Consider the following 27,346-nt stretch of genomic DNA (forward strand, 5'->3'; position numbering starts at 1 on the left):
ACATCATTGCCCAGTCAGAATATTAACAGCAGCTCTAAAGCAATCTTAGAGCTTACGGATGACTGGATGCTGTGAATCTGGTCTCTTCGGCCGAATATTAGCGACTCGGAATTTTAGAACAGCCTAAATTACGGTGTAGCAAGCTAGTAGAATTCGGATTTGCTCGGACTGTCTCTGTGCTTCAGCCTAGCTGATACCGAGCTGTTGGAGATTCTCCGCAGCGGTCAGGCTACACTGCGAAGGTGGATTTTCAACCACTTTGCGTCTAAGAGCGCATTTGACCATTCGTTGCCCTCGCTATGTTGTAGATATAGACCTAAAGAAGATAGCTATAGAATCATTTTTGTTGATTATGGGGTGATTGCTGGGTAGACTGTAAAGATACTTAAGACCGACAACTCCGATTACCAATCGTAAGCGACAAAGCTTCGCCTGTCTTTTAGTAAGCAGGCTGCAACCGGTCGTCCTTCGCAGGACTGCGGTTGGGGCTCTCCAACTTTGCTTTTATCCTTCTCTGTGGTCGCGACTTTCGCTTTTGATCGGCTGTTTCCTCCACCCCCTTCTTCTGTGTGTCCTGGCGGAGGAGATCGAGGTTGGGTTGCACATCCCGGGAAAAATGCTGGACGACAGCACCCAGACCGTCCTCGGGGAAATCGTCCCAGGATCCCTGTCGTCGACCTCGCTCCAACAATACGCACAGCTACAGCCCTTTTGTGGCGATGTCGAAGGCTGGGGCCCTTTGAGCAGACTTCGGTTTGATCTGACGCCTTGCTTTCTGGACGTCGGAGTTTCGGTTGTTGCTCTGTTCGGGTTGGTTTTGGGAAGTGGCGCGCTGTGGTTCCTGCTCAACAAGCGCATTCCCCAGCCGGTGTCAAAGAATTGGCATTTCTACGCTAAGCTGGTTAGACTCTGGGATTATCTCATCATAGCGCCGTGTCATTTGCTGATGTGTTGTCTCCGGCATAGGTTGTTCTGTCCGCCTTGTTGTTCACCACTGCCCTACAAGCAGCCCTTCAAGTTGAGATCTACGCCAGTTGGTTTGCCGACTTCCGATTCTGGAGCACCGTCCTTGTTTTCGCCTCGCTATGTGTCATATTTGCCGTACAGTACTATGAACATTGGCGCAGCCGGTATCCGAATGGCGTTGTTCTCTTCTACTGGCTCTTTTTCATCATTGCCTATGCTGTCAAGCTGCGGTCGCATGTAGCGCGGAAGACCTACGATGATCGCCTGCCGTCCTTTGTCTGCCTCAATGTCAGTCTGGGACTTGCGATTTTGGAGTTCTTACTGGAGTACTTGGTTCCGAAGAAGCAGAGTGCTTACGATGCCTTGGGCGACGAGGATGAATGTCCGTATGAATATGCGGATGTGTTCTCGGTCCTTACCTTCAGTTGGATGACACCTATGATGAAATTTGGATACAAGAACTTCCTCACGCAGGATGATCTGTGGAATCTTCGCCGACGGGATACTACCCGCGCTACCGGAGCTACGTTGGAGGAGAACTGGGAGTATGAATTGCAGAAAGACAAGCCATCTCTATGGACAGCTCTGTTTAAGTCATATGGTGGTCCTTATGTCCGTGGAGCAATTATCAAGTGCGGAAGCGATATTCTGGCCTTTGTCCAGCCACAACTTCTGCGGCTTCTGATTGATTTCATCGACTCATACCGGACTAGTGAGCCTCAGCCAGTCATTAGAGGAGTTGCTATATCACTAGCTATGTTTGTTGTCTCCGTGTCTCAGACATCGTTCCTTCACCAGTATTTCCAGCGCGCATTCGATACCGGTATGCGTGTCAAGTCCGGCCTCACTGCCATGATCTATGCTAAGTCCCTGAGACTTTCGAGCGAAGGCCGCGCATCGAAAACGACTGGGGATATTGTTAACCACATGGCTGTGGATCAGCAGCGACTGTCTGATTTAACCCAGTTTGGTACGCAGCTTTGGTCTGCGCCATTCCAAATTACCCTCTGTATGGTTTCGCTCTACCAGTTAGTGGGAGTCAGCATGTTTGCTGGTATTGGTGTCATGATCCTCATGATTCCGCTTAATGGCGTCATAGCCCGAATGATGAAGAAGCTCCAACTTGTCCAGATGAAGAACAAGGATGCGAGATCAAGACTCATGACCGAGATCTTGAACAATATCAAGAGTATCAAGCTCTACGCCTGGAACACTGCATTTATGAACAAGCTCAGCCATATCCGTAATGATTTGGAGTTAAATACTCTTCGCAAGATCGGAGCTACGCAGTCCATTGCGAACTTCACCTGGCAGTCCACCCCGTTTCTGGTTTCTTGCTCAACATTCACCGTGTTTGTTCTAACGGAGGATCGACCTCTAACCACATCGATCGTGTTTCCGGCTCTGACGCTCTTCAACCTCCTCACTTTCCCGCTTTCGATCCTCCCGATGGTCATTACTTCCGTAATCGAAGCCTCTGTGGCTGTCAGGCGGTTGACTGATTATTTCACCGCCGAAGAGCTTCAGACCGATGCAGTCAAAAATGAAGACCCAGTATCCCACATTGGCGACGAGTCTGTCCGAATCCGCGAAGCGTCCTTCTCTTGGGATCGATATAAGGATGATACAGTGCTGGAGAACATCGATCTGAGCTGTCGCAAAGGGGAGCTTAACTGCATTGTCGGACGTGTTGGTTCTGGAAAGTCATCGCTCCTCCAGGCACTTCTTGGCGACTTGTGGAAGACTGAGGGTGAAGTCGTTGTCCGCGGGCGCATCGCATACGTCGCACAAGCCGCTTGGGTCATGAATGCAAGCGTCCGGGAAAACATTGTCTTCGGTCACCGCTGGGATCCTCAGTTCTATGAGCTAACCGTGGAAGCATGCGCTTTGCTGGATGACTTCAAAAATCTGCCTGATGGTGACCAGACGGAGGTTGGAGAAAGAGGTATCTCACTATCTGGTGGACAAAAGGCCAGATTGACTCTTGCCAGAGCCGTGTACGCCCGTGCAGATATTTATCTTCTCGACGATGTTCTGTCTGCAGTCGACCAGCATGTTGGTCGCCATCTGATTAACCGCGTACTTGGACGGAATGGAATCCTCAACAGCAAGACAAGAATTCTGGCGACGAATGCTATCCCTGTTCTGAAAGAGGCTGACTTTATCGGTTTGCTTCGCGACAAGACCTTGATAGAGAAAGGTACATACGAGCAACTGATGGCTATGAAGGGTGAAGTCGCCAACCTCGTCCGTACAACTCTGAACGAGTCGGGTGATGAAGACTCAAGCGCCGAAAGCGGCGGACTTGCTAGCCTTGAAAGCTCCGAGACTACTACCATGATCGAGGGGCCCGACTCCGACTTTTCAGATACTGACGAGGCTGAACAGCAGATTGGCTCTCTTGCTCCGATCAAGGCCGCCGGTCCGCGCAGGACCAGCACAGTCACATTACGTCGTGCGAGCACTGTAAGCTGGCAAGGTCCTCGGCGCAAGCTAGGCGACGAAGAGAATATCTTGAAGAGCAAGCAGACCCAGGAAACATCGCAGCAGGGTAAAGTGAAGTGGAGCGTATATGGAGAGTACGCCAAGAACAGCAATCTGATTGCTGTTGCCTTCTACCTCGTCACTCTGGTTGGCGCGCAAACAGCGCAAGTTGGCGGTAGTTACTGGCTGAAGCACTGGACTGAGTTGAGCGAGACGCAGTCAGCACCGAACGCCGGCAAGTTTATTGGAATCTACCTGGCTCTGGGACTTGGGTCGTCCTTTTTGGTTATTCTTCAGAATCTTATCCTTTGGATCTTCTGCTCGATCGAAGCGTCCAGGAAGCTCCACGAGCGTATGGCGTTCTCCATCTTCCGTTCCCCAATGCGCTTTTTTGAGACGACACCGTCTGGTCGAGTACTGAACCGTTTCTCAAGGTAAGCGCGCTTTCAAGAATTGATCGAATTGTTCTAACGTGAACAGTGACATCTACCGCATCGATGAGGTTCTTGCCCGGACATTTAACATGCTTTTTGGAAACTCAGCCAAGGCAATCTTCACCTTGCTTGTGATTGCTAATTCTACCCCCCCGTTCCTGATTGCGGTTATTCCATTGGGATATATCTATTTCAGCTACCAAAAATACTACCTTCGCACATCGCGCGAGTTAAAGCGCCTCGACAGCGTCACGCGCAGCCCCATTTATGCCCACTTCCAGGAGTCACTTGGAGGAATCTCTACGATCCGCGCCTACCGGCAAGAGGAAAGGTTCAGCCTGGAAAATGAGTGGCGCATGGACGCGAACCTTCGTGCTTACTTCCCCTCCATCAGCGCCAACAGATGGCTTGCTGTTCGCCTTGAGTTTATTGGCTCGGTCATCATTTTGGTGTCTGCATTGCTTTCGATCGTGTCTGTTGCGACTGGCAGCAGATTGTCCGCGGGAATGGTCGGTTTGGCCATGTCCTACGCTCTCCAGATTACCCAGTCCCTCAACTGGATTGTCCGACAGACCGTCGAAGTTGAGACTAACATCGTCTCCGTCGAGCGTGTCCTTGAGTACGCAAGTCTTCCGAGTGAAGCACCCGAGGTCATTTTCAAGAACCGCCCGCCCACCGGGTGGCCGGCGCAGGGTGCGGTATTGTTCCATAATTACAGCACGCGCTACCGCGAAGGACTCGACCTCGTGCTCAAGGATGTCAACCTCGACATCAAGCCTCGTGAGAAGATTGGCGTCGTTGGGCGTACGGGTGCTGGAAAGAGTTCACTGACTCTGGCGCTTTTCCGCATAATCGAACCTACCGACGGTGGAATCAGTATCGATAATCTGGACATTTCGACAATAGGGCTCCGCGATCTACGCGGGCGGCTTGCCATCATTCCCCAGGACCCAGCCATGTTCGAAGGCACGGTGCGGGACAACCTGGACCCTCGCCATGTACATGACGATACCGAACTGTGGAGCGTTCTTGGTACGTAGGCCAGCACATGACGGTGAATCAGTGGTTTATCGATATTGACTGTATGCAGAGCACGCCCGACTGAAGGAACATGTGTCTCAAATGGAGGGACAACTGGACGCGCACATTCAAGAAGGAGGTACGTATAGCACATGCAGCTAGTATATCCCTAGCATCGCGCTTAATTAATCGACCAACAGGATCCAACTTGAGCCAAGGCCAGCGCCAACTAATCTCCCTCGCCCGAGCTCTCTTAACGCCTAGCAACATCCTCGTTCTAGACGAAGCAACGGTGAGTGGCATTGCTCACCGATTTTTGAGCTCTGAAGAAAACTAACAACACTAGGCGGCCGTCGACGTCGAAACGGATGCTCTGCTTCAACGCACCCTGCGTAGTAGCATCTTCCAAGACCGCACGATTATCACGATCGCGCACCGTATCAACACGATCATTGACTCGGACCGCATCGTCGTCCTGGACAAGGGCCGCGTTGCGGAGTTCGATTCCCCGGCGGTCCTGATCAAGCAGCGCGGGAAATTCTACGAACTTGTCAAGGAGGCTGGGCTGCTTGACAGTGACGGGAACGCAATCACTGTGCATTGATGCACTGTATGTTTGCCAGTTGGGCATTAAAACTTACTGAATTGCGGAGGAAGGAATGAAAAGAGCGATATAAAAGTTGATGCCATTTGTTTGACTGTCTATAGCTAGCGCCTGATCAGGGAGGCGTTTTGTTTTGAATTTGTCAATTTCAGCACTAGGGCTCATCATGACTATGCCCCTAGGTTGTTTGCCTAGTTAGCCTAGTTTTGTACTCTAGCCAGTATATAGTACATAACTGCAAATACCACCAAAATATCCCAGACGTCACTATAGTCAGCCGGATGAAATGGCCCAGCCTGGCCATCCATCCTACCACTCCATCCAGCGGTGTAGGGATGCATGTTTGCTGCAGACGCACACGTACATAAGTGCATGCACGAGCAGGGTCAGGGTCAGCATCTGCACCAGCCTGGAGCGCCACGCTGAGCTGAGACAGCTACAAAATTAGATTTCAGAATGCGAAACAGCTCAGGGAGGATGAGTAGATTCCAGCTCTATGTTTATCTAGATGTAAAGCAGAGAGGAGAGACGGTATACAAGGGCAGAGTACAGTAGAGAGGTAGCGGAGTCTTCCAATGCAGGGAAGCCTGGCCTTCCCTAGCTACACTAGTCTTGGCGGCCATCAGCTAGAATTATGCAGCACCATACAGGGTAAACAACAATGACATGGGTGACCGTGCAAGCTGAAAGCCAGTGAGCATACTCCGTACAGTAGTTAGCATCCAGCGCCCCAGCAATCCTCTGTACTCTGTAGCGAATGCAGGGTTTGGGCTCGTACCGTAGGGTTATCCCTGTCCCTCATCATGACACCCAGTCACCTCGCTTAGGTAGTCTTGCAGTCCAGACTCGACTGCAGAGACATGAAATTGTCAGCCAGTGCCACTATAGCAGCCCGAGGGAGGCCGAGTGACTCCGCACTCCGCCTCCGCACTCACTTACTTTCTTTACATACATATAATACGGATCGAGATGATGCAGAATCGATCTTTGATCTGACCCTTCACGACGATTCGACGATCGGTTGCATTGCGATGCAGTCGGAGGGATTTGAAATCAGGTATAGCACTCTTCACTCCGTTGTTAGGCCCCTCCTCGCGATGGGACCCTATGCTCTCTACTCCGTTTACAGAATAGCCTGTCCTGTACTGTGTGGTGGTGGGAGTAGTATTGGTCACTAAAACGAGCACAGACAGTGCACGGACATGGATGCGTGGATTTGGAAGGGAATGGACCAGAACAAAGTACGGTGTATGGTACTTTGATGAGTTCTGTCCTGAAAACTGAAACTGAAAGAAACTCGTTCTTGTGGCCCAAGCCATGCTTACTAACATTCCCTTCTCAGGGTCTTGAAACGCAGGTGTACTAATTGCAGGTCAATCGACCACCTACTGTAACTGCCGAGGACTCTGTCTCCGTTTTGTACTGTACAAGCTAGCTAGACTCTGGACTTCTCACGACTGAAGCTACGAACAGACGAAGGTAGGACCAGGACCAGGCTTGGACTAGGACCAGGACCCGTATCGATCGATGGATGGGTCGATCTGATCCCACCTGCACTTCGGTACGGTAATCATACCGTCAAATTGCACTTTCCCTTTCCTCAGAACGAATCAGGACGGTATGGTTTTCCCTCTTCCATTCGCTTCTATGGGGTATACAACTATAAACCTCCAGTACCGCTACTGTGCCAACTTCAGCCAACTTCCACTCCCAAGAGTTCGCGATAAAGCTCGGGATCCGTATCCACAAATCTGCTTGCTCCTGATCGTGCCTGCTCTGATGAGTGGGGTGGGCTAGCTATGAAGTGAAGACTGATGGGGTTTGAAGAATGAAGATGGGAGACAGACCGGTATAGGCCGAGTATAGGTTTCAAGACATGACAATACGAAATCATTGACTCGAAATTAGGTTGTACTACATATTCTAGATATAGTAATTTATTGCCGAATGGTATAGTTTAATAAATTAATTTTTGAGAACGAGACTCTGCACTTGCACGCAAACTTAAAAGCCAAGGCCACGACCGTGGATGGCTGAGGAACAGAAGGGCCATCGCGGATCCTTTGCGCCTTACTTAAAGATAGCCGGGTCTTCCCAACCATATGGGCCCTAGTACTTTATACCGTTATTATTTGCGGAAGAGGCTCTTGGAACCGAGAATTTGGGATGCGCTATTGCGTTTCAGTTTCAGCAGTAATACTCCGTAGGTCCGATACGCAGCTCCCAATGGGTGCGCTGATCAGCGAGAGTAAGTACACTGTACAATTGCTCTGCGGATGGAGGCGCCCAGAAGCTTTTCGAGCGAACTTAACCAACCTCCCTTCTTGTTTTGGTCGAAGTAGTCTCCTGTCCGCATCCGAATTCGGGGTATCTCCCAACTCTATCCAGCCAGCCGGCTCGACTCCGCGGCTGTATCTGTGCACAAAGTCTTCGTTTAAAGTACAAAACTCTGTTCTAAATGGGCTATGATCATAGTCGAGACCTCGAACCCATCTAAAGTACTTATTGATATCGCCATCGCGCAGTCGAGCTTCCGCTGAACAGGGGGAGATGCACCTAGCGACGGAGCATGGATCAAAGTAGATTGGATCATGAGATGCATGGTAACTGACCGGGATCTGAGAAGAGTCGACGGATCTCTCCCGGATGGATCAAGACCGAGATCAATCCGCAACATTGCAACGATGCAACAGTGCATTCTCCCAAAGACCGGGATACTGCAAGTGGAACCGCATACATACTTGGTGCATGCTAAGTGTGAAGCTGCATTCATCCTCAACAACTTTCAATATGGTCTTGACCCTGGATTCAAGCGCCATGAAACCTTACCCTGCAGAATGAGATACGTATGTCTCCACAAGTCTGCTCCAGGGACTAGACTTCGAACTTCTTCTCCAGATCCTGTTGCATAAGGCTCAGCTGCTGGGGTCTGCTTGAACTCCCAAAGCCCGACTCCCTGTGGAGCTTCTTATCGCCATATCCTCGTCGGTGCTCGATACTGCACCTGCATTCCGTACCATATACTTTTGGCGATCCAGTGAGCCAATCAGCCAGTCAGCCACCGGCGGGTCTGCGTACTTTTTAGGCGTCCGCGAAGCAACGGAGACAAAGACGGGAAATGGGGCAATCGCGCCGCCCAAGACACTATGCGGAACGCATCGATGAATTTCAGGGAGACTTGCAGACGGGGAAGGAAGTAGGAACCGCCACCCCGATCAGGGCTGACGATGGTACTTTGTATGTCTCCATAGTGGCACTGGGCCAGATGGTTTACACCAACTGTCTGAGACGGACAAGGATAGCTTTGCTATTACTTTGGTCCCCTTTCCCTTCTTGGATGGTTGGACCGATTGGATATGGTAGTCGACATACAAAAGCGCTATAGACAATAGCTTTGTTCCCCAGGCAGTTGGACACGGGAAGATCACGCCGTACTGAAGGTTATCCAACCATAATACCATCAATGCACCACCGGTCAGCGATTTGAGAAGAACTCAGAGGCTCAGTATATGGGAGGAACGCAGCGTGAGGACGACTTGTCGTTGGGACCATGTGCTCTGTAGACCCGACTGAACAGCACTTAAGGCATTCACTTGGGCTCCATCCATCTCCGTTCCTGAACTGTCTGATATCAGAAGATCAGCATGGAGTCGAGCAAGCAATTGAACTCGGGTCACCCCTGCTAGATTATCATTCTTCACTCTGATAAGTGGATGAGAACCAACACTAGCAACGTTGTCAAGGGCGGCAATGATTTCTCTGACCCAGGCGTCTGCGAAGATAGCATGGAACCCCCTCCGACAAACCTCAACATCCTAGCCACTCATTCCACTGCCACTCATCTGCCGCAAAACAGGGTTGCGGTGGGTAAAAATAGTAGTAGCCTTAAGGCTGCTGCGCGGCTGCAGAAGCCTCGTCCACGCGAAAGGACGAGCAACCTCATATGGAGCGGGGAGTTGCATCCATATCTGGTACTATCTCTTACCCTGCAGCGTCTGTGTGTATGCAGATTCTGAGCGGAGGGATCGTCATCTTTAACTCCTGCATATTGATAAAGATGCGATGATTCTACTCATCAGAACGGGTGGGGATTTAACATCAAGGACGGAAGTCACTGCGCCTACCCTGACGCCATACATTAACAGAACCGGCGACTTGCATTTGAGGGCTTAAGTTGGTACTGATTGTGAAGCTAGAGAAGAGCGTCGACGAGGTTACCGGCGGTTATTGTCGCACTTGTTTTTTCTCTTTCTTGGAAACGAGTTCTGCAGATCTAGCGATGTGGCGCGAGTATTGCGCTACCGTACGGTAACTATCAGTTACCCAAATTGGCTGATATCCGCGCGAGCATCTCCTCCATGTTCAGTCACTGCTGATCTCAGCGCTTCTAGGTGAAATGGCATTTGTGCACGGGCTTGTATGCTGTTACCCGTAGGTGAGCGTTGCTCTCCACTAACCGAAGGATCTCAACGTTTCCGCCGGCCTGTGGCCGTCTGTCGGTTCGTTACCGGTAAACTTAACCAGCAAATTTGTGCTTGACTTTATGGGGCATTCAACCAGTATTCTTACGCATAATGCCACCCTTGTAGTCTAAAAGATGATGTGGATAGTTCCAATACCTCTGCGGCCCCTCGCCGCACCCGCCGTGCCTAGTCTCCTTAGTCGATGAGTTGGCAATCTGTTCCGTGGCTTTGAGATCTCGCAGCAGTTCGTTTTTGGCAATAGTTCGGAGTTATTACCCGCATGAACCTGCAAATCGTCGTCGCAGTTGGTCAGGTACGGGCAAATCCCAGCCAACAAGGATCGAGGAGCTGTGGGTGTGGATTGACTTGAACCGTCGTTGCACCCACTTTCCAAGTTTCAACAAGGCCTGTGTGGCACCATAAGCATACTAAACAATGGCGTCTCCGAAATGCATGATCATCCTATGGAGGCCCGGCCCGGCGGTAGACGATTGAGCGCGAAAGGGGTTGGATATATGTTCCGGCTTAGGGCAAGGATGGTGATCAATACTCTGTACTTCGTACTGGTTTAACTTTGTTTCCTCGGCAAAAAATACAGCGCCATGGCCCCGGGTCCGCATAGGCTTCCGGAAATACAGATACTCGGTCATGGCACTAGATAGGCTAAGGGTGAACAGCCACTGTGCGTTCAAAGTGAGCTTTCTGATGCCACTGAGGACGACGCAATCCGCAAAAGTTCGTAAAGCACTTAAACTCAGGGTCGAACATTGAGGCTTCTCAGCCAATGAAGACTCGGACTCGGGAACCCGGGATATGCAGGACGTCTCAACCGCACGAAAAGTCCAGAGTCGTACTTCCCATTCCACGCGAACCATCAATAGAGACATAATATCCACGTTTGAGTTTCTGAATTCCATTAAGCGCTCAAGCCGTTCGCAGCCTCACTTCCAGTAATAATCACCTTGGGATGTCGAGTCCTGAAACCGTTGCACTGGCCCAAGCCGCCCCATAGGGACTCGGCAGTAGCGAGTCTAACGACAGGGATCCCACCCGTCCGTCTGGTTCTGGGTCCGTCCGAGCGCCATCCAGGAGGTTCGGGAGCTCTCCCAGAAGGCCAAACATCCATCTTCGCTAAGATGCCAGGGCTAAAAGGATAAATGGCTTTGAGAAGCTCCAGGGACAGACAAACTCACCTTAGCATGAACTCTCCTTTCCACTCATTTGGCGGGGAGAAAGAACAGGTCCTTTGGTAGGCGTGCCCGAGCGCAGCACTCCCCTTCCATCGCACTCTGTCGCTGTCAAGCGCGATTTCCGCGTAGTCAGCCACTAATTTGCGACGGCCGAAATGACCAACTCTTAGGATGCCCAGACCAAAAGATGACATCTGCCATGATTAATTACCAGGTCTAGAGGTCAACCCCAGGGCCCAGACCGGCGGCGCTGCGAGCTTTGACAGTAGTAGGGCCGCAGCCACGGCCGGAAGGTTGGTCAATCATTATTCAAGCTTGACGATTTCCCTTATGACAGGTGATTGTTGGAGACGGCGGCCCGGCCTCCCCGCGACGCTATTCCCCACTGATCAATGGAGCTTCGAAGTGCGCCTGCCAGTAGAATCAACCACCGGGACTGGCGCTTACCCTTTGAGGACTGCAAATCTCCATTCAAAGATGCGAAGAAAGAGACTATGGCCAAAGTACGGCCTTTTGCCATCGCGGGGTCGATGCGCGTTGCTCGGACTGTCTCACGAACCTTGGTGAGTTGCTGACAGCATGTTAATTCGATTCCATTGTTTGGCGAACCTCAAGAAACTCTCAGGGTCTTTTGTCTAATTCGCGCTTCATGGCATATCTTTGAGATCCAAGCTTCTGTCAGCCTGTCAGGGCACTGAGGCAGGTTTTGGAGCTAAGGCGCTGGCGTTCAGATCTCACGGGTTGGGGCCGGGATCTTTTTCCTGGCAGCCAACTTTGAGGTAGGACTCTCCTTCACTATTCTATGTCGTAAATCAGAAACCGAGCTCGCCAGGATGACGCAAACATCTTCGCGACCGATCCCGATTCTGTTGAAGCGCGGTAGCGCATATATCATGGCGTAGGCAGACTGCTAATAACGGACTGCCTTAGCCTGTTTGAAGGCCAGACAAAACAGGTTGTCTTATTCAAGTCTTCTAACCTCTCAACTGTACCTTATTCATGTAGAGAACCAGTGATCGCTAAGAATCTGTGATTAGGATCGGTGTGTCAGGTAAAGCCCCTATGATCTACGCTTGCGCGGGAGAACGAAAATCTCCGCGGGTGTTCCGTTTACTTTATCGGAGTCGCAGTGGAGTTCTTGCTGCTCATCAAACGGTATTGTCTCCAGAGCCGGGGCTGGATGTTCTCAGTGAAAACAGTGGTGTAAACGGCGACTGAAGTCTCGTGGTTGCAACCCCTCGAAATGCACAGATTCTGATCCCAGGATGTTGCCCCTTGGGCACCAATTCGATAGTCTCCAAATAACCGAATGCCAGTTGCCCAACTTTTAGAGAAGGCAAGACACTAAGATTTTAGACAGGCAGTTCAGCAAGTCAGCCCGTCTAAACGAGGCCAATAAGGAACGCCAATTGCTAGTCTCGGATACGGCGGTTGAAATGAGGGCCAATGGTGCCAAAGCTAGCTGGGCGCTAACTCGGTGGTGACAAAAATAAAGTAGCCCTGAGATTAAGTTAGCAGCTTGCTGATCATTAAGACCGTCAGCTGTCAGTCTGTCAGGGCTTCGGGTTTCATCTAATGATGGCCGGCAGGGTAAATAGGCCTGGAATGTCATCCTTCAAGTCTGAGACAAGCTGCCCCTGGCTCATCTGAGCTTTGCCTCCAGCTCCTGGCCTTTATTCCATTCTGTTTCTTCGTTTGGCATGCCCTCGCCTCCCTAGGCCTCGGCCAAACCCAAGAGCGATTAGGAGGCTCGAAGCGTATTGCGTATTCGCTAGAGAACTATGGCTGTGCTTCTCTTTGTACTTTGTGGTTTCATCAGACAAAGGGTCGGTCGGCTCCTTGCAACAATAGTTTGAATAACTGTGGTTGTGAGCCCGCGGAAAACGCGGGACTCCGTCGGTTGTTTTCCATCGTGACTTGACCAGTTGTCGTTGAGCCCGCGAAGAGACCAGCACGACAATAGGGAGATCGGACGGAGTAATATCAGCACAAACAGGGAGGAGCCTGTCAGGAGTCTGTCAAGCACCAGATCTCATAGTACGATCTCATTCGTCGACTGCCAACAATCCTAGGTTTATCGTGTATAATTCATGTACGACGACGTAAGCCCACATAAAATCGACTCGAGCTGTTTGATATTGTAGCGGTGAGATCTGGCTGCAATCTCTTCTGCAGCTCCTCCATTCTGAGCCGTACGCCGTCGAATGCACAGCTTCATCGGATGCAAGGCTCGTGTACGGTTAATTCCCCACGCCACGTTGTAGCGCTGGACAATACAAACGTACATACCAGCGAGTGACATCCACGAGGAAACTGCGCCGTGCACCACAACGAAGACACGAGGAACGGCCAATAAACCGCGCACCCACCCCATCCACCGGACAGTGGACAATCAACGCCAATCATTGACCAAGAAGGAAGCTGTCATAAAACGGCGTGAACCCAGCCGTGCACAATTAGCACGCCATGATCTATCTTTTCGTATCCCGTAAACTGCCCGTCTACAAGGCCCTTCGCTTTTCAAATCTGTTCCAAGTTGTTCCACGGAAAACCTCAGCTGTCAAAGCATGAGAGACGGGCGGTTTCGTTCATATTAACGGAAATGCAAAGCAGACATCGTGACTCCTCCATTAGCCTGGTCCTGCATGACATTAGTGCAAAAAAGGGTGAGGCAATGATTGACTGGGTCATCATCCTCATCTTTCTGGGGGTGGCCAAGCCACATCGATGCTATTTCGCAGCAGGCACCACTCCCTTTTTTTTTCTCCTTTGCACCTTGGGCACTTAATGTTTGATGACAAATCTAAGTTGAACTTCTCCGTCCTCTTTATTAACTTGGACATGGGTATTGCATACCGTCTCGCGTTACTCAGGATATTGTGATGACTTAGCCATCACGAGTCATGACTAGTGGGGTCGTAGGCGTTGGCCACTGTAGCGGCTGTCATAGGTATACGCCTAGGTCAAATGTAGCCGCTTCCCGTCATCGTAGCTTATCTCGATGACCGATTACTAGGGCCCCTGTTAGTCCAAGGCAGCGGGTGCCTTCTCCTCGGGGATTCCTTCATGCAGAACCGCATTCGATACGCAGATAAGCTGAAGAAATTATCTGCAGGTATGGGCGCTTGGGAAATCTTCGGTGCAGATGGGCTAATCCGATCCTTCATCATGGCGTCATCCCGATTTCGGCAAGAAGGGTATGTCAGAGAGTCAGCTGGGCCCCCAACGATTTCTTGAGAGCCGCTGTTGAAATCGTGAGTGGGAAGGATAGAGAAACTGATATTTGCCAATGAGTGTTAAGAGCGGTTGTGCTGTGCTTAGACTGCGGGGCCCGCTGCGGTTTGGCAGTCCACTTGGGCCGCGATTTCCACCGTCCCACGGCCAGTAGAGCAAGCACGCGGCCGGCCGGTGAGTGTGACATTGGTCGAGTGCCGAAAGTCAAGCGGCACTTGACTGAATTTTTAAAGCAGATTCGAGAGTCAGTCATTGCGGCAGTTGACTGTACCTATGGAATGGTACTGATCCCAGGGGACAGGTAACTTTGTGTAGAAGGAATTAGCGTAACAACAGAGTTTCTGGAGCGGATATCAGTGAGTCAATGCTGAGATCCGACCCGTGATAACTTCGGCTCCATAGTAAATGCCCGACAAGCATCAAGCTTACCCAAACTTCTGTTATCAGAGACCCAGGACAGGCCTGGGTGATCGCCATATGGCTTTGACAGGCCCTCATTTCGGAAATGCCACTTCCGTGGTACGGAGCAACTCCTAGCACGTCCTAGTACCTCCTGAGCACCTCCTGAGCACCTCCTATGACCTCCTATGACCTCCTATGACCTACTATGCATACTGAAAGAGTGGCCAGACTCGAGGCCCGTTATTCATCCTAGAGGCACGTTATGATGATCTTCATGTAGCGGTCCTGGTGACTTCGCAGTGCCTGCCGTATTAGTCTAATCTATAGTAAGAACTTCTAACAGCAGTGCCTGTCGCACCTTACTCTGTCTAGATAATGCAGAACCTGGACCTGCGAAACCGAGGCGTTAGCGAGGCGCCGGCCCCCCTGCGGGATCGTCTTCCCTGCTCCCTCTTTTTGAATTGGTACTATTCTTGCTAGGGTGGGCGCACGGATTGTATCCGGCCTGCTGGTAACTCCGGAGATTTTTATATTAAGCCTGCTTTGCCAAGCAGGTGTCTTTGTCCGGTTCTTTGTTTCAAGGTCGCGCAGGACCTGAAGTCCTTCCATGAAGCCGGCTTTGATCAATTTACCGATGGCAGTGGCTGCGACCGGCATTCTCGATGCAGGAGGTGCCAGCCTACCTCATCTACTCCGTACACTCGATGGTCTCATGGATGCAGTCCTTGGCGTGTCTCATCAGCACCCTAACTCTCCCTCCCAGACTTGGACCTGGGTCCAAATTTGAAGCCGACCGTATCCCGGAAGCGGTACTTAGTACTTTGTCGGTTCTTCTTGATCCCTCTCGGCTCTTATCCTCGTAGTCCCGAATGTATACGCGTGGAACTGTGGGACGGTAAGGAGATATGCGGGCCTGTGCGTCTCGTACAGGTCGCACAAATGCAAGCCAACCGAGACGCCAGTTCGGGTTGGAACTCGAAAGAGGCTTTGGCCACTGGTTGATTCGTATGACAGAAGTACGCTCGATATGAAAAAGGTTCGAGGATGCCGTATAACTGGCCATGATACGAGGAACGGCGATAGGACTCCGGTTAGAAACTGTCGTCGATTGATCCCAAGCCAGGGTACACTAGATTCTCCCAGATATGCTGGACCATACCCGCGGAGATGCGAACAGTCGACGAGCAGTCGACTGCTCGTCGACTAACCCTCAGCCAGACAATAAAGTCAAAAGAGATAGAGATCGAGACAATATCATGCCGGTAGTATGGTGGAGGAGCAGCAAGGTGGAGAAATCCAGGTTGTGGTTGATTTGTACGATTACCTAGTACAGACAATTAGTTTGGAAGGAACGTTTAGTTTGCTGTGCTGACAGCTTGCGGATGTCAAGATGATGGCAGAACAAATTAGGGCTTACGAAGTACGGATCCTGATGCCAATCGCGGCAAAAGCAAAAGTCCTGAGGCAATGAGATGCTGGCGTTGGACCCGAAAACATCCCTGGAGGGGGTCAAGCGAGAGGCTGCTAAGTCCTGTCGTAGTCGGACGGTCTCCTAGTGTTGGATCGCCCCGGTGCTCCACTAGTGACTCGACTAGCCCTTAGCCCAATGTGCTTTCTGTCAGGCCCAAAAGGTAGCCCGCAGAGTATTTCAAATCGATCGCTGAGACCAGACCTTTATCAGAGTTGAAGAGCTCCACAGCAATATCTCGATTATAGCACCTGCAGTAGTTTCTGAGTAGTTCTGAGGAGTTCTGACTGCATCGGGGGGGACTCGATAAACTCAACTCCTGTATGCACTGCACTCAGAGCAGTCAGACCAGATATGGAGATCGGAGCCACTGGAGACGAGGACCGGGGCCGGACCTGGGGAGACGGCCTTATTGGAGAGCAGATCTACAAATGGCAGGCAATGGCAGGCCGTGTGGGATGGTGCAAAAAAGCAAAAACAAGCTGTGATTCATTCCAGATTTTCAAGAAATTCCCAAGCAGAATTATTCAATTCTGGGAATTTTGGGATTTTCTTTTTTTATTATTATCAAAAAAAGCAAATTCCCACTGGAATTTCCCACTCTGCATAGTCTACTGCAGACATGCATTGCCTCTTAGGTGTGTTTCGGCTGCGCTCATGTAAATTGTCAGGGATCATCCATGTTGCTGGAACTGCTGGGCTCCCCGATCTGGGATCGCCTCAATTGCCTGAGGAGCGGGCTCCAGGCCATAGTGGTTCTTTTGATCTGGACGGAGGCGGCCATGATCTCGCTGCACCTGAAAAGGGATCTCCTCCCCTCGTCAACGGCCCCTCGCCGAACTTTTGCTTCCCATCTACAAGTTATATAAGATCCCAGGCATCCCTCATTGGTTTCTTCTTTTCTTCAGACTCTTCTCCCCCTCGTCATTACCAGGGTAACTATACGCTATACTATACGCTATACTATACGCTATACTATACGGTACACAGACAGTGCCAGCATCAGGAACACTGTGTACATCCTGCCGTGTTACCGTTCCTGTTTACTCCCCCCCGCCGTCTCCTGTCGACAAAGGCTTCGACTTCCAAACCAGTACCGGAACGCACGTCAGGCTGTGACACTCGGATACCGACAGCGCGGCCTGCAGCTTCTCTTCAGTTCACCCCGCCGCTCGAACCGCTGGCCGTCCGCTCCACTGCGGGCACACCCCTCGAGTCCGAGTCCTGGTAAGCAACCGCCTTCTTCTTTATTGTCACCCTCAGCCCCAGACCATCGTCTCTGTTTGACTACGCGCGGCTGGTTAGCGTCTGCTCTGGCTTCCGCTCTCGGTAAACGGCTCTGGCCGTTGGTCTGCAAAGATGCCCGCGCTGCCCTGTTTTCTGCCCTGCTTTCTTCCATTCTGTTTGCCTGGTAGAGATGCACTTATGCGTCCGTCACAAGGCTAGACCGGCTGCTGATTCGGATTCTTCTTGCCAGTTCGGTAGAATTGCAGCGAACAGTCAAACACTCGTTCCCTCGGCCAGGTTTATCCAGTCGACCAAAGTACACTTGACTTCGTCGGAAAGTAGTACAAAACATAGGCTCGCCCACCACGCACCACGACTATCCGCTTCTACGATCATTCGTATGCTTCAGAGCTTAATAGATCTGTGACTGTCTTTGACCACGGATCTTCTTTACCCAACCTGCACTTCCTAGCCTTTGTTTAGCGTTGGGTTCTATTAACAGCGCCATGGTTGTCAATACACCAGTCTCGGCATCGGCACTTTCGGGAGGAGTCAAGCGGCCCTTGTCGACTATGCAAGATGGTTGTGCTGGCTGGACCAGCCCTGCGGTTAGTGAAGACGATGAGACCTTGGTAAGGACTGTGTGCTAATGGTGACATTACAGCAAATGGGGGCTTCGCTCCGTACGACTCCGAACCTTCCATTCGAACATTATGCCTTGATCTACTACGACAACATGGGGAAAATTGAAGTTGTAGAGTCCACATCGATTCGGGAGCAGAACTGCTCGGTCATCACACCCGACGTCCGTGAAAGGTTCCGTGAGATACTAGGACCGAGGATAGGATATCACAAGCCACTACTTCGTCGTATGTACTGCAAAGATACCAGTCTCACATACCCTGTCGCCCTGGCTCATCGTGAACCTTAGGTGCATCTGCGGTTCCTCACGCATATAACCATGCCCATGATATGGCATCGCCCCGTCTCGTCAAACGGCGCAAAGCTTCAGCCCATGATCACGCTCCTCAAATGGCTCGTGGAGAGCGCTTTCCCGAGCCTCCTCCACAGATTCCTTCATCCTCTGGCTACAGCATGGTTCCACTGCGAATCGGCGACAGTAAGAAGGTCACAGAATATTATGAGAATGCGTTCGAGAACTTGCAGCAAACCAACTGCCGCTTCATATCTAAGGCGTTCATCAAGGAAGTTGAGCCCAAGAAACAAGTGAATCACCCGTACAAAGGAAACAAGCAAAAAGGAAAGAAGGTCCCCGAAGAGGAATGTGACCCGGAAAAGACGAAACCGAGTTGGTGGCCAGCCACAGTCCAGCACAAGGAACCCGACCATCTTAAGAAAGAGAGTAAGTCCCCAATAACCCTTCGTATGCATTGTGAAGATACTTACCCCTCTTATAGAGCGTATTTGCCTTTTAATACATATGGTGCGCCAATTTCCAGCAGACAGGCTGCAGCTCGTCGCACAAGACTGTAAAAGGAGTCTGAAGCCTGAAAACCTGATAGAAGAAAGATGGGACATAATCGCAGAGATTTTCAAGGTCAGGAGGCTGGAAGAGCGTTTCGAACGCGGAGAAGTTGGTGAGTCCCTCCATTTCTATCTTTAAGGCCCGGATCTGACTGGACCTTAGATGCGAGTCACGTAGTTTATATTCGCAATTGTGATAAGGACAAGAATTCGAAAGACAATGAGTCGGTGGTCAGCGATACGGAACCTAAGTTTGAGGCCGAGGACTTCGACAATGTGGAAGAAGACCCTTTCTCGACGGCGTCAGAAAACCTGCCTTCATTTGCATCAGTCGATCCGCTAGCCCTACAACAGCCACGCACCTTCGGCATGAGCACCGACCCGTTTCCCTTGAATGAGTCTCTAAACTTTCAAGACCCGTCAAGACAGGCTCGTCCGTACTATACTACATCTGCCGAGTATGCCGAAGACTATTCATCGCAGTCCGTCTTGAGACCTGCAGCCACTAGCCTGGTCGGCCCCGATGAGCATACCGAGGCCTTTGATTATATGAGCCATGCTCCATTCACAACTTCTGCTGTGCCTGAACAACATCGTCCTCTCACAATGCAGCAGGTCAACCACTATGACACTTGGAGTTCGCCTTTCCGCCCCAACATATACAACTCGCTGGACTACGGGACCTCTCAAACCCTCACCCAGAACCCAATGCACTACCCAATGGCATTAGCCACCTCCCAAGCCGATCTACCTCACGGGCTTCCGGACTTGAGCCGTGACCGGCCACCATCCTGGGCCCCGCTCAACAAGTCCTTCTAGGCCAATAGCAGCACATTTTTCAACCAATCCAGGCTATCGAGTTAATCTGGCTTATTAAACGACTTTACGAATCATGGCAATATCAACGAATTACCTCTTTTATGGTTTCTTTCAGCCAGCAGCTTTTCCCCTACGATTTCGTGAACCGACAGATGCTCCTTGTCACTGCATCTTTGATTTATTCTTTCTTGGACATTTTCGATTTTCTTTCAGAGTATATATACGATTTTATCCTATTCCCATCTTTTTCTTTGGTGTTTTATTTGCATATTTGTCATGCTCCGTCTATATACAAAACAATGTCCCTAGGGATTGACTGCGCTCCAGCCTTGGGCGGTATGTTGTGCTCAAAACTGTTCAGGTTGAATAATTTGGGGCTTCGCGTGAGAGTTTCATTGTCCGATAGATCTTTGGAGTGGGGTGCATGTGGCTACTAAAGGAGTTGCATTTTTGATCTCGGCACCTTAGAAAATGAAGAGGGGGTTGGTGTATATAGTTATGTGGTGGCAAGTGGTATATACTGAATCTTATATAGCCTGACTATCAAAGAATTGTATTAAAAATGTATTGAGAAAGTCAGCTTCCACGGAATTGAATCATTACTTGACCAAGCTCGAATGATCCCCAACAGAATAAATTCATGATGCTGTCGAGACTGTTAATGTAGCGACCAAGAATAACTAAGTGGGTGCATAGACGCGCGGCAAGCGCCTAAGCCCGGAAGCTCTGTCACGTTCCCCAGAGATCATCCGCGGGAACTCAAGACCCGACTAATCTCTCCATTGTCCCCGAACATTGAAGAACATCGTCAATCCATCTCTCGTCAACGACAGGCATTCGCCCGATATACCGAGTTCGAAACCGGCGCCTGTCATATCATTGTATCGCTAGCGAATCTGTTCGATCAGTGTCGTTTGTCCCAGAAATCCTCGCAGAGCCCAAAGCGCAGTTCGCAATAGCAAATCTCATCGTCAAACGCCGTCACCAAAGTTTGCACTCCGACAAATACTCACCGATCTTTGATAATTGTCAGAAGTCGATATTCTTCTTAAGGTAGAGCGTCATCACCGATCTTGCGCACCACCCGTTCCACCGTTTCCTTTCTTCGCTCTTCGCTCCTCTGAAACCGCGCATCATAATATTCACATACATTCGACGGACATGGGCTGACTCTCATGATTCGCCTGCCAACGGTCACGGTGGATTGCAGATCTAGGACTATTACACATCGACTTATAACCGGCGTTCGGGACACAAATCCAAAGATTCAGGAGGAATACCGTTTGAAGCCATCGGCCACCGCGACATTGGCGTGACGCAATACCGCTTGGATAAATTCACGCGGGGCTAAGCTTCATCTGCCGCTCCTCCGCCGTTTGCGGTAGTATGGCCACTCCTGCGAACCCGTTCGCTGCGCTTCATCAAGGTCAGACAGACGGAGCTGCGACCTCAACAGGACGCGGACGCGGACGCGGTGGGCAGTTTAGAGGAGCTGCGTCTTCTCAGCCAAGAGGGGCTTCAGCTATCCAGCCCAGGGGCGGCAACCTCAATGTCTCCAACGCTCGGGGCCGCGGGCGCGGACGAGGAGCTTCTTCGGCAAGAGCTGGCCGTGGTTCCAGAGGCGCGGGCGCGACAAGCAACCCATGGCGTGCGAACAAGACGGAACAACAATCAACGTCTACATCGTCGACCTCTTCCCCGTTTTCACAACTGAAGCAGAATCAGTCAACCCCGTCCCCGGCCACTGGGTCGACTCCGCAACAGAAGCCGTCATTATCGGGTTTTGGGCGAGCCTCGCCGACACCGTTTGGAACATCTTCAAATCGTGGCGGCGCGGCTTTCAATGCTAGAGGTCCTCAACAATCAGCTACAAACCCGACAAATGGAGTGACTACGACCAGCGTACCCGTGGAGGATTCCTCGGCCATGGGCAGCTACAACGATCGATATGAACAGGTTGGTTTTATCTCTTTATACGCTTTACCCTGTACTCATCTGCCAACAGCTCAAAATCGACCGTGCCAAAGAAAGGGAGCAGGCCATCAAGGCCGGCCAAATGGCTGATCCGAACCAGCCCACGTCTTTGAATAAAGCCATTACGCCCGTAGGAACGTGTACAAGCATGTGTCCAGAGTTCGAACGGGTTGAGCGCATCGTTCAGAAGATGGTTGACAAAAGTGAAAAGGTATGTAGTCTGACACTACCCATAGCTCACAAGCATTTACCATCTATAGTATCTCCATCCTGCGACCAAGACGCTACAAAACATGGAGGCGAAAATGCTCAAGCGATTTAGGCGGTCCGCTGCGGGATACGATGAGCAGCTCCCGTCTGATATTCGAACGCCGAAAACACTTCTTCAAACGATGAACTACCTAACGCGGCACGTCATCGGCGGACCAGAACCTCTAGGCATCATTCATAAGTTTGTTTGGGACAGAACCCGATCAATACGCAATGACTTTTCAGTTCAACAACTTACCCAGGAAGAAGACGTGAAAATTGCAGTGACGTGCCTCGAAAGAATAGCCCGATTCCATATCGTGTCTCTTCATTTGCTTTCAAGCCCTGCGAATGAAGAGCCTTTCGACCGGCACCAGGAACGCGAGCAACTGAACAATACCATGCTCTCGTTGATGTATTACTACGATGACAACAGAGGTCGAATATCATTTCCCAACGAGGACGAGTTCCGCGCCTACTATATCATCTTCTCGATCCACGACCAACGTCCTGACTTGGAAGCTCGTGTCCAGAAATGGCCTCCTGAGTTACGAAACGCGCCGCGCGTCCGGGTGGCTTTGGAGCTGTTCGCTGCTGCTGGAAACACTTGGGAATATCAGGGCACGCTCGATGCTAAACGGCCTAATGCGATTTCTCAGGGCTTTTACACGCGTTTCTTTAACCTAGTGAACTCGCCTGGCGTATCCTATCTGATGGCCTGTGTGGCCGAAATTTATTTCAACCATATGCGCCAGACCGCTATTCGTTCAATCTGGAAGGGTTACTGCCGCTACCCATCCTCTCAGCAGCATAAGAACGAAGAATGGACGGTTGACGAGCTGACGAGTGTTTTGTGCTTCGATGACAATGATCAGACCATCCAGTTCTGCGCGGAACAAGATCTTCAATTCGCTGAAAATGCCAGCGGTGAATTGTATCTCAACTGGGGAAGCCGTCCTGTTGACTCTGTTGGTATGTTATATTCTCGGCAACGACCCTCTCTATCGCTACTCGTCTCGCGGCCCCTTCTTCGCTGTGCTTCTCAACTACTCGTTTATTTCCCATTCTGCGATTCAATTATACGTCCCTTAGCTCTCAATTGAAGCTGCTACATTATGTCGACTAACAATCTACTCAACAGCATTCCAACCATCATCTGATCACTCGTTCTCCGAAAACTACGTCGAGTGGAAGCGCTCGGGCAGAACCTTGGTGGCGGTTGTCCTTGGACTCAACGTCAAAGAAGCTGCGACTTTGGGCATGATAGACAAATTCTCCCTCTCAGAGCGCGTGTCTGCTCTTACCACTGAAAAGCAGATGTCCATCGATAATGATGACTCCCTTTTCGTTAGCGAAGGCGAAAATGATGTTGACCCGCAGCCTACTGCGACAACGACCACTTTGGCTGGTGCTGGCCCTACTACGCTTTTTGGGTCACGAGCAACCGATTCTCAACCGTCCACCAATTCTAACCATTTTTCGTCTCTTTTCGCTGCTAACAGCACGAGCACTACTTCCTCGCCTCCATCTCTCAATCCTTTCGCTAAGCCTTTCACTCCTTTTTCTTCTGGAACTTCTCGAACCAGTCAGCCAGCCATCCCTTCGCCGGCTGGAACCAGCGCCGGTCAGTCGTCGAGCATCTTTGCCAATGCTGGCTCGGCAGGTATAATCGCGCCAAGCCAGAATGAAAAGCCGTCGACTGCACCAGCTGCCGCGCCTTTCAAACAACCGGCGACTTCCCAGACGCCACCGACTCTTTTCCAGAATATCCAGAAATCCACGACTTCGCCCACACCTCCTTTCGATGTTTCTCAATCTACGTTCCAAGTTAAGCCTGATCAGCCCAGTTGGCCAACTACCCAGAGCCAGAACACCACGTTTGCTGCTTCATCATCTCCTTTTAGCGTGAAGCCCGATCAACCTAGTGACGCGGCTGCTGGACAGTCCTCCACTAGTATCTCTAGCGTCGCCAAACCGATTTTTGAGAGCCGGTCTCCGTTCTTAAATCTGAACAAACCGTCAGAGTCATCACCGAATGCGTCGGAACTTCAGGCTACCCCCGAAGCTTCGAACTCACAGCCCGCAGCTTTCGCACCTCTTTCTTTGCAGTCCGGTTCAGAAACACAGAAGAAAGGTATGTGCTTACCATAATTAGAAGTCAATATCGTTAACGTCCCCGTAGAAACAAGCTTATTCTCAACCTTTCCGAAACAACCGTCAGAGTCTATCTTCAAGGCACCCGCAGCACCGCCTTTCTTCCCGGAAATTACAGCATCTCCTTCTGAAACACCGGCAGTTACTTCAGCAAATAAAACAACCTCGGAAGCGAATGCGGCCCCTCAGTCTGCTGTTTCTGAGGCCAGCGATGGGATCATAGCACAACCTCCAGCTTCTCCAACGCCGGTAGCGACATCATCTGATAAAATAGAGCCTCATGTGCCTGCTGAACCAGTGAATGATACTCAGCATGATATTAAGGAAGACACCCCGACTGTGGGCGCTGTCAGCGAGAAACAAGGTCATTATAACAGGATGAACTGCTTTCGATTATGGTTCACTGATTGTTTGTAGCGTCTAATGAAACCGAACAAGAAGCCGAGCGGAAAAGTGCGTGGATAAATTCTCTACGAGAAGCCGCTGATAGACGGCGAAACATTGTCTCGACACCACCAAGTCGAAAACGAGTACATGAACAAGGAACACCGCCAACGGAGACAATCAAGCCAACCAAAGTAGCGAAATCGCAACAGCCCGCTCATAAATCTTTGGCCTTGTCTTCCACGAAACCCCTCCCGAAGCTCCCTATCCTCGAGCAGCTCGAGTCAATCACCGCCCGAAAACCTGCAGAGCCCAAATCAGAGCCACCGAAACCGAGACACGTCGACGAAGACGACCTCCTTCTCTCAGCTGCGCGTATAGCTGCCGAATCTTTGAGAACCGGACCGCGGCTTCTTAGCGTCTCTGCACCCTACGAACCATGGCGTTCCTCATTCAGCCCTGGAAGCAGCGTTTCCTCCGCCGCCTTTTCGAGAAGCCAATCACCTCAACAATCACTATCCGTTACGGGCGGATACGAGGTCTCCTATGCGCCTGATACTGACCTCGGATTGGGCCGCAGCCTGTCTCGAACAGAACAGCGGATCCGCATGACCGGTGGCAAGGGGCTAGCTTATAAGCCTCTGAATCTAACGCCGAAGAAGAAAATGTGGCCCACGACACCAAAGAAATGAACGAGCAGGGATGCTCCAGCTCTGGACTGTGCCATGTATACCAATTCGGATTTTCTGTTTTGTGTTACTTCCATGAGGACTGCAGGTGTATCTCTCATCCAGCCGCTTAGCATGTTATGACGGATTCAGGAGTCTACGGCTTTTTGGCATTGGCACTGGTGTTACTGTTGTTATCTGTATTTGTATTTATTGCATCGCATTGCATTGCGCGTGGTGTTGAAATGGCGGTTTGAGAATTACACCTATCTTCTGTTGCAATCTGACTTGACGGATTCTCTTGGCTCTGCCGTGTCCTCAATAACCTCCGTTTATAGATACCTATTCCTTCAACGCCAATTAGAAGCTGAAGCGTTTTTATAAGTATTCCGCTTCTATGAGTTCCATCCAGGTTGTGCATGTGTTCTCACCAGCCAGTAGATCGACGAATTTTGAGAAAGGAAACAGAGTTTTACTGGGCCACAGATGTAAATGTCAAAGACCGTCAAAGCTATGTAGAGCAGACTTAAGAGGCACTAGGGGCATGTTTACACTTTGCAGGGATAGATTTATCTATCATCTCCGATTATACACAAACAATGGAATGTCCAATGCCAGCCTCCGAAGACAGCAAAGAAAATCTATTGCAAGAGCTTAAAATCTTCAGATCGCCGACGACGCATATCGTGCTATACATACTAACTTTTCCAACGCTCATGAAAAAACAAAGCAAAAAGAAAAACAAGAAACTGAAGTCAAGTGTCGGTATTACCACCCACGCTTAGCCAGCTTGTCCTCATCCTTCATATGCGAGACGTTTATGCCAACCATTGCCTCCCCGAGGCCCTGGCTGACTTCAGCCAGCACCTTAGGGTCCTTGTAGTGTGTGACAGCCTGGACGATGGCCTTAGCGCGCTTCTTTGCATCTCCAGACTTGAAGATGCCGGAGCCAACAAAGACACCATCACAGCCAAGCTGCATCATAAGCGCAGCATCAGCAGGGGTCGCAACACCACCGGCCGCAAAGTTCACGACAGGAAGGCGACCCTTCTCGGCGGCTTCGCGGAGAAGCTCATAGGGGGCCTCGAGCTCACGGGCGTAGGCGCGGAGCTCGGGCTCGGGGTCAGGCGACGACTGAAGGATGGCGCGGGCGCGGGCAATTTCCGCGTTAACGGTGCGCATGTGCTTGACGGCTTCGACGACGTCGCCAGTGCCGGCTTCGCCCTTTGTGCGAATCATGGCTGCGCCTTCGGAAATGCGACGGAGGGCTTCGCCGAGGTTGCGGCAGCCGCAGACGAAGGGTGCTTTGAAGTTGTGCTTTGTGACGTGGTAAAGGTTGTCGGCGGGGGTGAGGACTTCGGACTCATCGATATAGTCGACGCCGATGGCTTCGAGGATCTATCCAGGTCAATTAGCATTGGCGGCGAAGGCGAAGAGAGTGAGGGGTGTCAAACGACGAACCTGGCACTCAACAAAGTGTCCAATACGGGCCTTGGCCATGACGGGGATGGTCACGGCCTCCATGATCTCCTTAATCATTGAGGGGTCGGACATGCGGGCGACGCCTCCCTGTGCGCGGATATCGGCGGGGACACGCTCGAGGGCCATGACGGCGGCGGCACCGGCCTCTTCGGCAATACGAGCCTTGAGAGCCAAAAGTCAGTCATTGCGCCAATTGATGGTCGTAGTATTTACACACCTGTTCCGCATTGACAACGTCCATAATAACACCGCCCTTCAGCATCTGAGCCAGACCGGCCTTGACGGTGAAGTCGTTCGAGGCTCCATTGGTGGCGGCCATTGTAAAGTTAGGCAGAGAGAGAGTGGAACGTCTAGAAAAACAAGAGAACGAGAGAAAACAATGGAGAGAGGGACAAGGACAGGAGGAAAGTAGGAAAGTTGCGTAGGGAAATAAATGTCAGGTGAAGGGCGCGTGAGTCACTGGTCTATATACTCACAGCCTACAGTGTTAAGCTGTCGCCTCTCGGGTCCAGAAAACGTCCCCCCTCTGTCTATTATCTGACTACCCCGCCAAAAATCGCCATTCGCCAATCACAGCTTTTTTGCCCCTCCAATGTCTGGTGCGTGCAAAATCCGCAGCAGATCTTTTACGTTTCCCGC

The 27,346-nt window shown here is 51.0% G+C and overlaps 6 protein-coding genes across 6 annotated transcripts; 3 read left to right on the top strand and 3 right to left on the bottom strand.

Annotated features, from left to right (window-relative positions):
• The first annotated feature begins 459 nt into the window (after nt 1–459).
• On the top strand, nt 460–5,775 carry BDW70DRAFT_129394 (ATP-binding cassette glutathione S-conjugate transporter YCF1). Its single transcript, XM_073735610.1, has 6 exons — nt 460–901; nt 967–3,884; nt 3,931–4,916; nt 4,975–5,043; nt 5,105–5,196; nt 5,251–5,775. The coding sequence occupies exons 1-6, from the start codon at nt 617–619 to the stop codon at nt 5,506–5,508; spliced, it is 4,608 nt and encodes a 1,535-aa protein (XP_073599412.1). The 5' UTR covers nt 460–616; the 3' UTR covers nt 5,509–5,775.
• Nucleotides 5,776–7,776: 2,001 nt separating this feature from the next.
• On the bottom strand, nt 7,777–8,481 carry BDW70DRAFT_101995 (uncharacterized protein). Its single transcript, XM_073734302.1, has 2 exons — nt 8,338–8,481; nt 7,777–8,282 (listed from the first exon to the last, which is right to left on the bottom strand). Exon 2 carries the CDS (start codon nt 8,279–8,281, stop codon nt 7,943–7,945), a length of 339 nt encoding a protein of 112 aa, XP_073599413.1. The 5' UTR covers nt 8,282; nt 8,338–8,481; the 3' UTR covers nt 7,777–7,942.
• A 1,484-nt stretch (nt 8,482–9,965) lies between these two features.
• BDW70DRAFT_129399 (uncharacterized protein) lies at nt 9,966–11,182 on the bottom strand. The gene has a single exon (XM_073735611.1). The coding sequence runs from the start codon at nt 10,886–10,888 to the stop codon at nt 10,400–10,402; it is 489 nt and encodes a 162-aa protein (XP_073599414.1). The 5' UTR covers nt 10,889–11,182; the 3' UTR covers nt 9,966–10,399.
• Nucleotides 11,183–17,441: 6,259 nt separating this feature from the next.
• Nucleotides 17,442–19,933, top strand: BDW70DRAFT_102013 (uncharacterized protein). The gene is made up of 6 exons (XM_073734303.1): nt 17,442–17,492; nt 17,743–18,100; nt 18,157–18,361; nt 18,424–18,855; nt 18,911–19,090; nt 19,141–19,933. Exons 2-6 carry the CDS (start codon nt 17,999–18,001, stop codon nt 19,794–19,796), a joined length of 1,575 nt encoding a protein of 524 aa, XP_073599415.1. The 5' UTR covers nt 17,442–17,492; nt 17,743–17,998; the 3' UTR covers nt 19,797–19,933.
• A 2,860-nt stretch (nt 19,934–22,793) lies between these two features.
• Nucleotides 22,794–23,195, top strand: BDW70DRAFT_102020 (uncharacterized protein). Its single transcript, XM_073734304.1, has one exon. It carries the CDS (start codon nt 22,881–22,883, stop codon nt 23,109–23,111), a length of 231 nt encoding a protein of 76 aa, XP_073599416.1. The 5' UTR covers nt 22,794–22,880; the 3' UTR covers nt 23,112–23,195.
• Nucleotides 23,196–25,764: 2,569 nt separating this feature from the next.
• Nucleotides 25,765–27,191, bottom strand: BDW70DRAFT_129405 (pyridoxal 5'-phosphate synthase subunit PdxS). The gene is made up of 3 exons (XM_073735612.1): nt 26,925–27,191; nt 26,687–26,869; nt 25,765–26,623 (listed from the first exon to the last, which is right to left on the bottom strand). Exons 1-3 carry the CDS (start codon nt 27,024–27,026, stop codon nt 25,994–25,996), a joined length of 915 nt encoding a protein of 304 aa, XP_073599417.1. The 5' UTR covers nt 27,027–27,191; the 3' UTR covers nt 25,765–25,993.
• Between the last annotated feature and the right edge of the window lie 155 nt (nt 27,192–27,346).

The sequence above is a fragment of the Aspergillus foveolatus genome (assembly GCF_047715535.1).
Source record: "Aspergillus foveolatus strain CBS 279.81 unplaced genomic scaffold BDW70scaffold_6, whole genome shotgun sequence".
Lineage (NCBI taxonomy): Eukaryota > Fungi > Ascomycota > Eurotiomycetes > Eurotiales > Aspergillaceae > Aspergillus > Aspergillus foveolatus.

Excerpts from the sequence above, each read along its gene's own strand:
- BDW70DRAFT_101995 (XM_073734302.1), bottom strand. The coding sequence starts at position 8,281 with ATGAATGCAGCTTCACACTTAGCATGCACCAAGTATGTATGCGGTTCC.
- BDW70DRAFT_102020 (XM_073734304.1), top strand. The coding sequence starts at position 22,881 with ATGACAATGATCAGACCATCCAGTTCTGCGCGGAACAAGATCTTCAAT.
- BDW70DRAFT_102013 (XM_073734303.1), top strand. The coding sequence starts at position 17,999 with ATGGTTGTCAATACACCAGTCTCGGCATCGGCACTTTCGGGAGGAGTC. Across the intron at positions 18,101-18,156 it reads CTGGCTGGACCAGCCCTGCG|CAAATGGGGGCTTCGCTCCG; the intron begins GTTAGTGAAGAC and ends GTGACATTACAG. Across the intron at positions 19,091-19,140 it reads TTTCGAACGCGGAGAAGTTG|ATGCGAGTCACGTAGTTTAT; the intron begins GTGAGTCCCTCC and ends ACTGGACCTTAG.
- BDW70DRAFT_129405 (XM_073735612.1), bottom strand. The coding sequence starts at position 27,026 with ATGGCCGCCACCAATGGAGCCTCGAACGACTTCACCGTCAAGGCCGGT. Across the intron at positions 26,870-26,924 it reads ACGTTGTCAATGCGGAACAG|GCTCGTATTGCCGAAGAGGC; the intron begins GTGTGTAAATAC and ends TTGGCTCTCAAG. Across the intron at positions 26,624-26,686 it reads GACACTTTGTTGAGTGCCAG|ATCCTCGAAGCCATCGGCGT; the intron begins GTTCGTCGTTTG and ends TGACCTGGATAG.
- BDW70DRAFT_129399 (XM_073735611.1), bottom strand. The coding sequence starts at position 10,888 with ATGGAATTCAGAAACTCAAACGTGGATATTATGTCTCTATTGATGGTT.
- BDW70DRAFT_129394 (XM_073735610.1), top strand. The coding sequence starts at position 617 with ATGCTGGACGACAGCACCCAGACCGTCCTCGGGGAAATCGTCCCAGGA. Across the intron at positions 902-966 it reads GGCATTTCTACGCTAAGCTG|GTTGTTCTGTCCGCCTTGTT; the intron begins GTTAGACTCTGG and ends TCTCCGGCATAG. Across the intron at positions 4,917-4,974 it reads CGAACTGTGGAGCGTTCTTG|AGCACGCCCGACTGAAGGAA; the intron begins GTACGTAGGCCA and ends GACTGTATGCAG.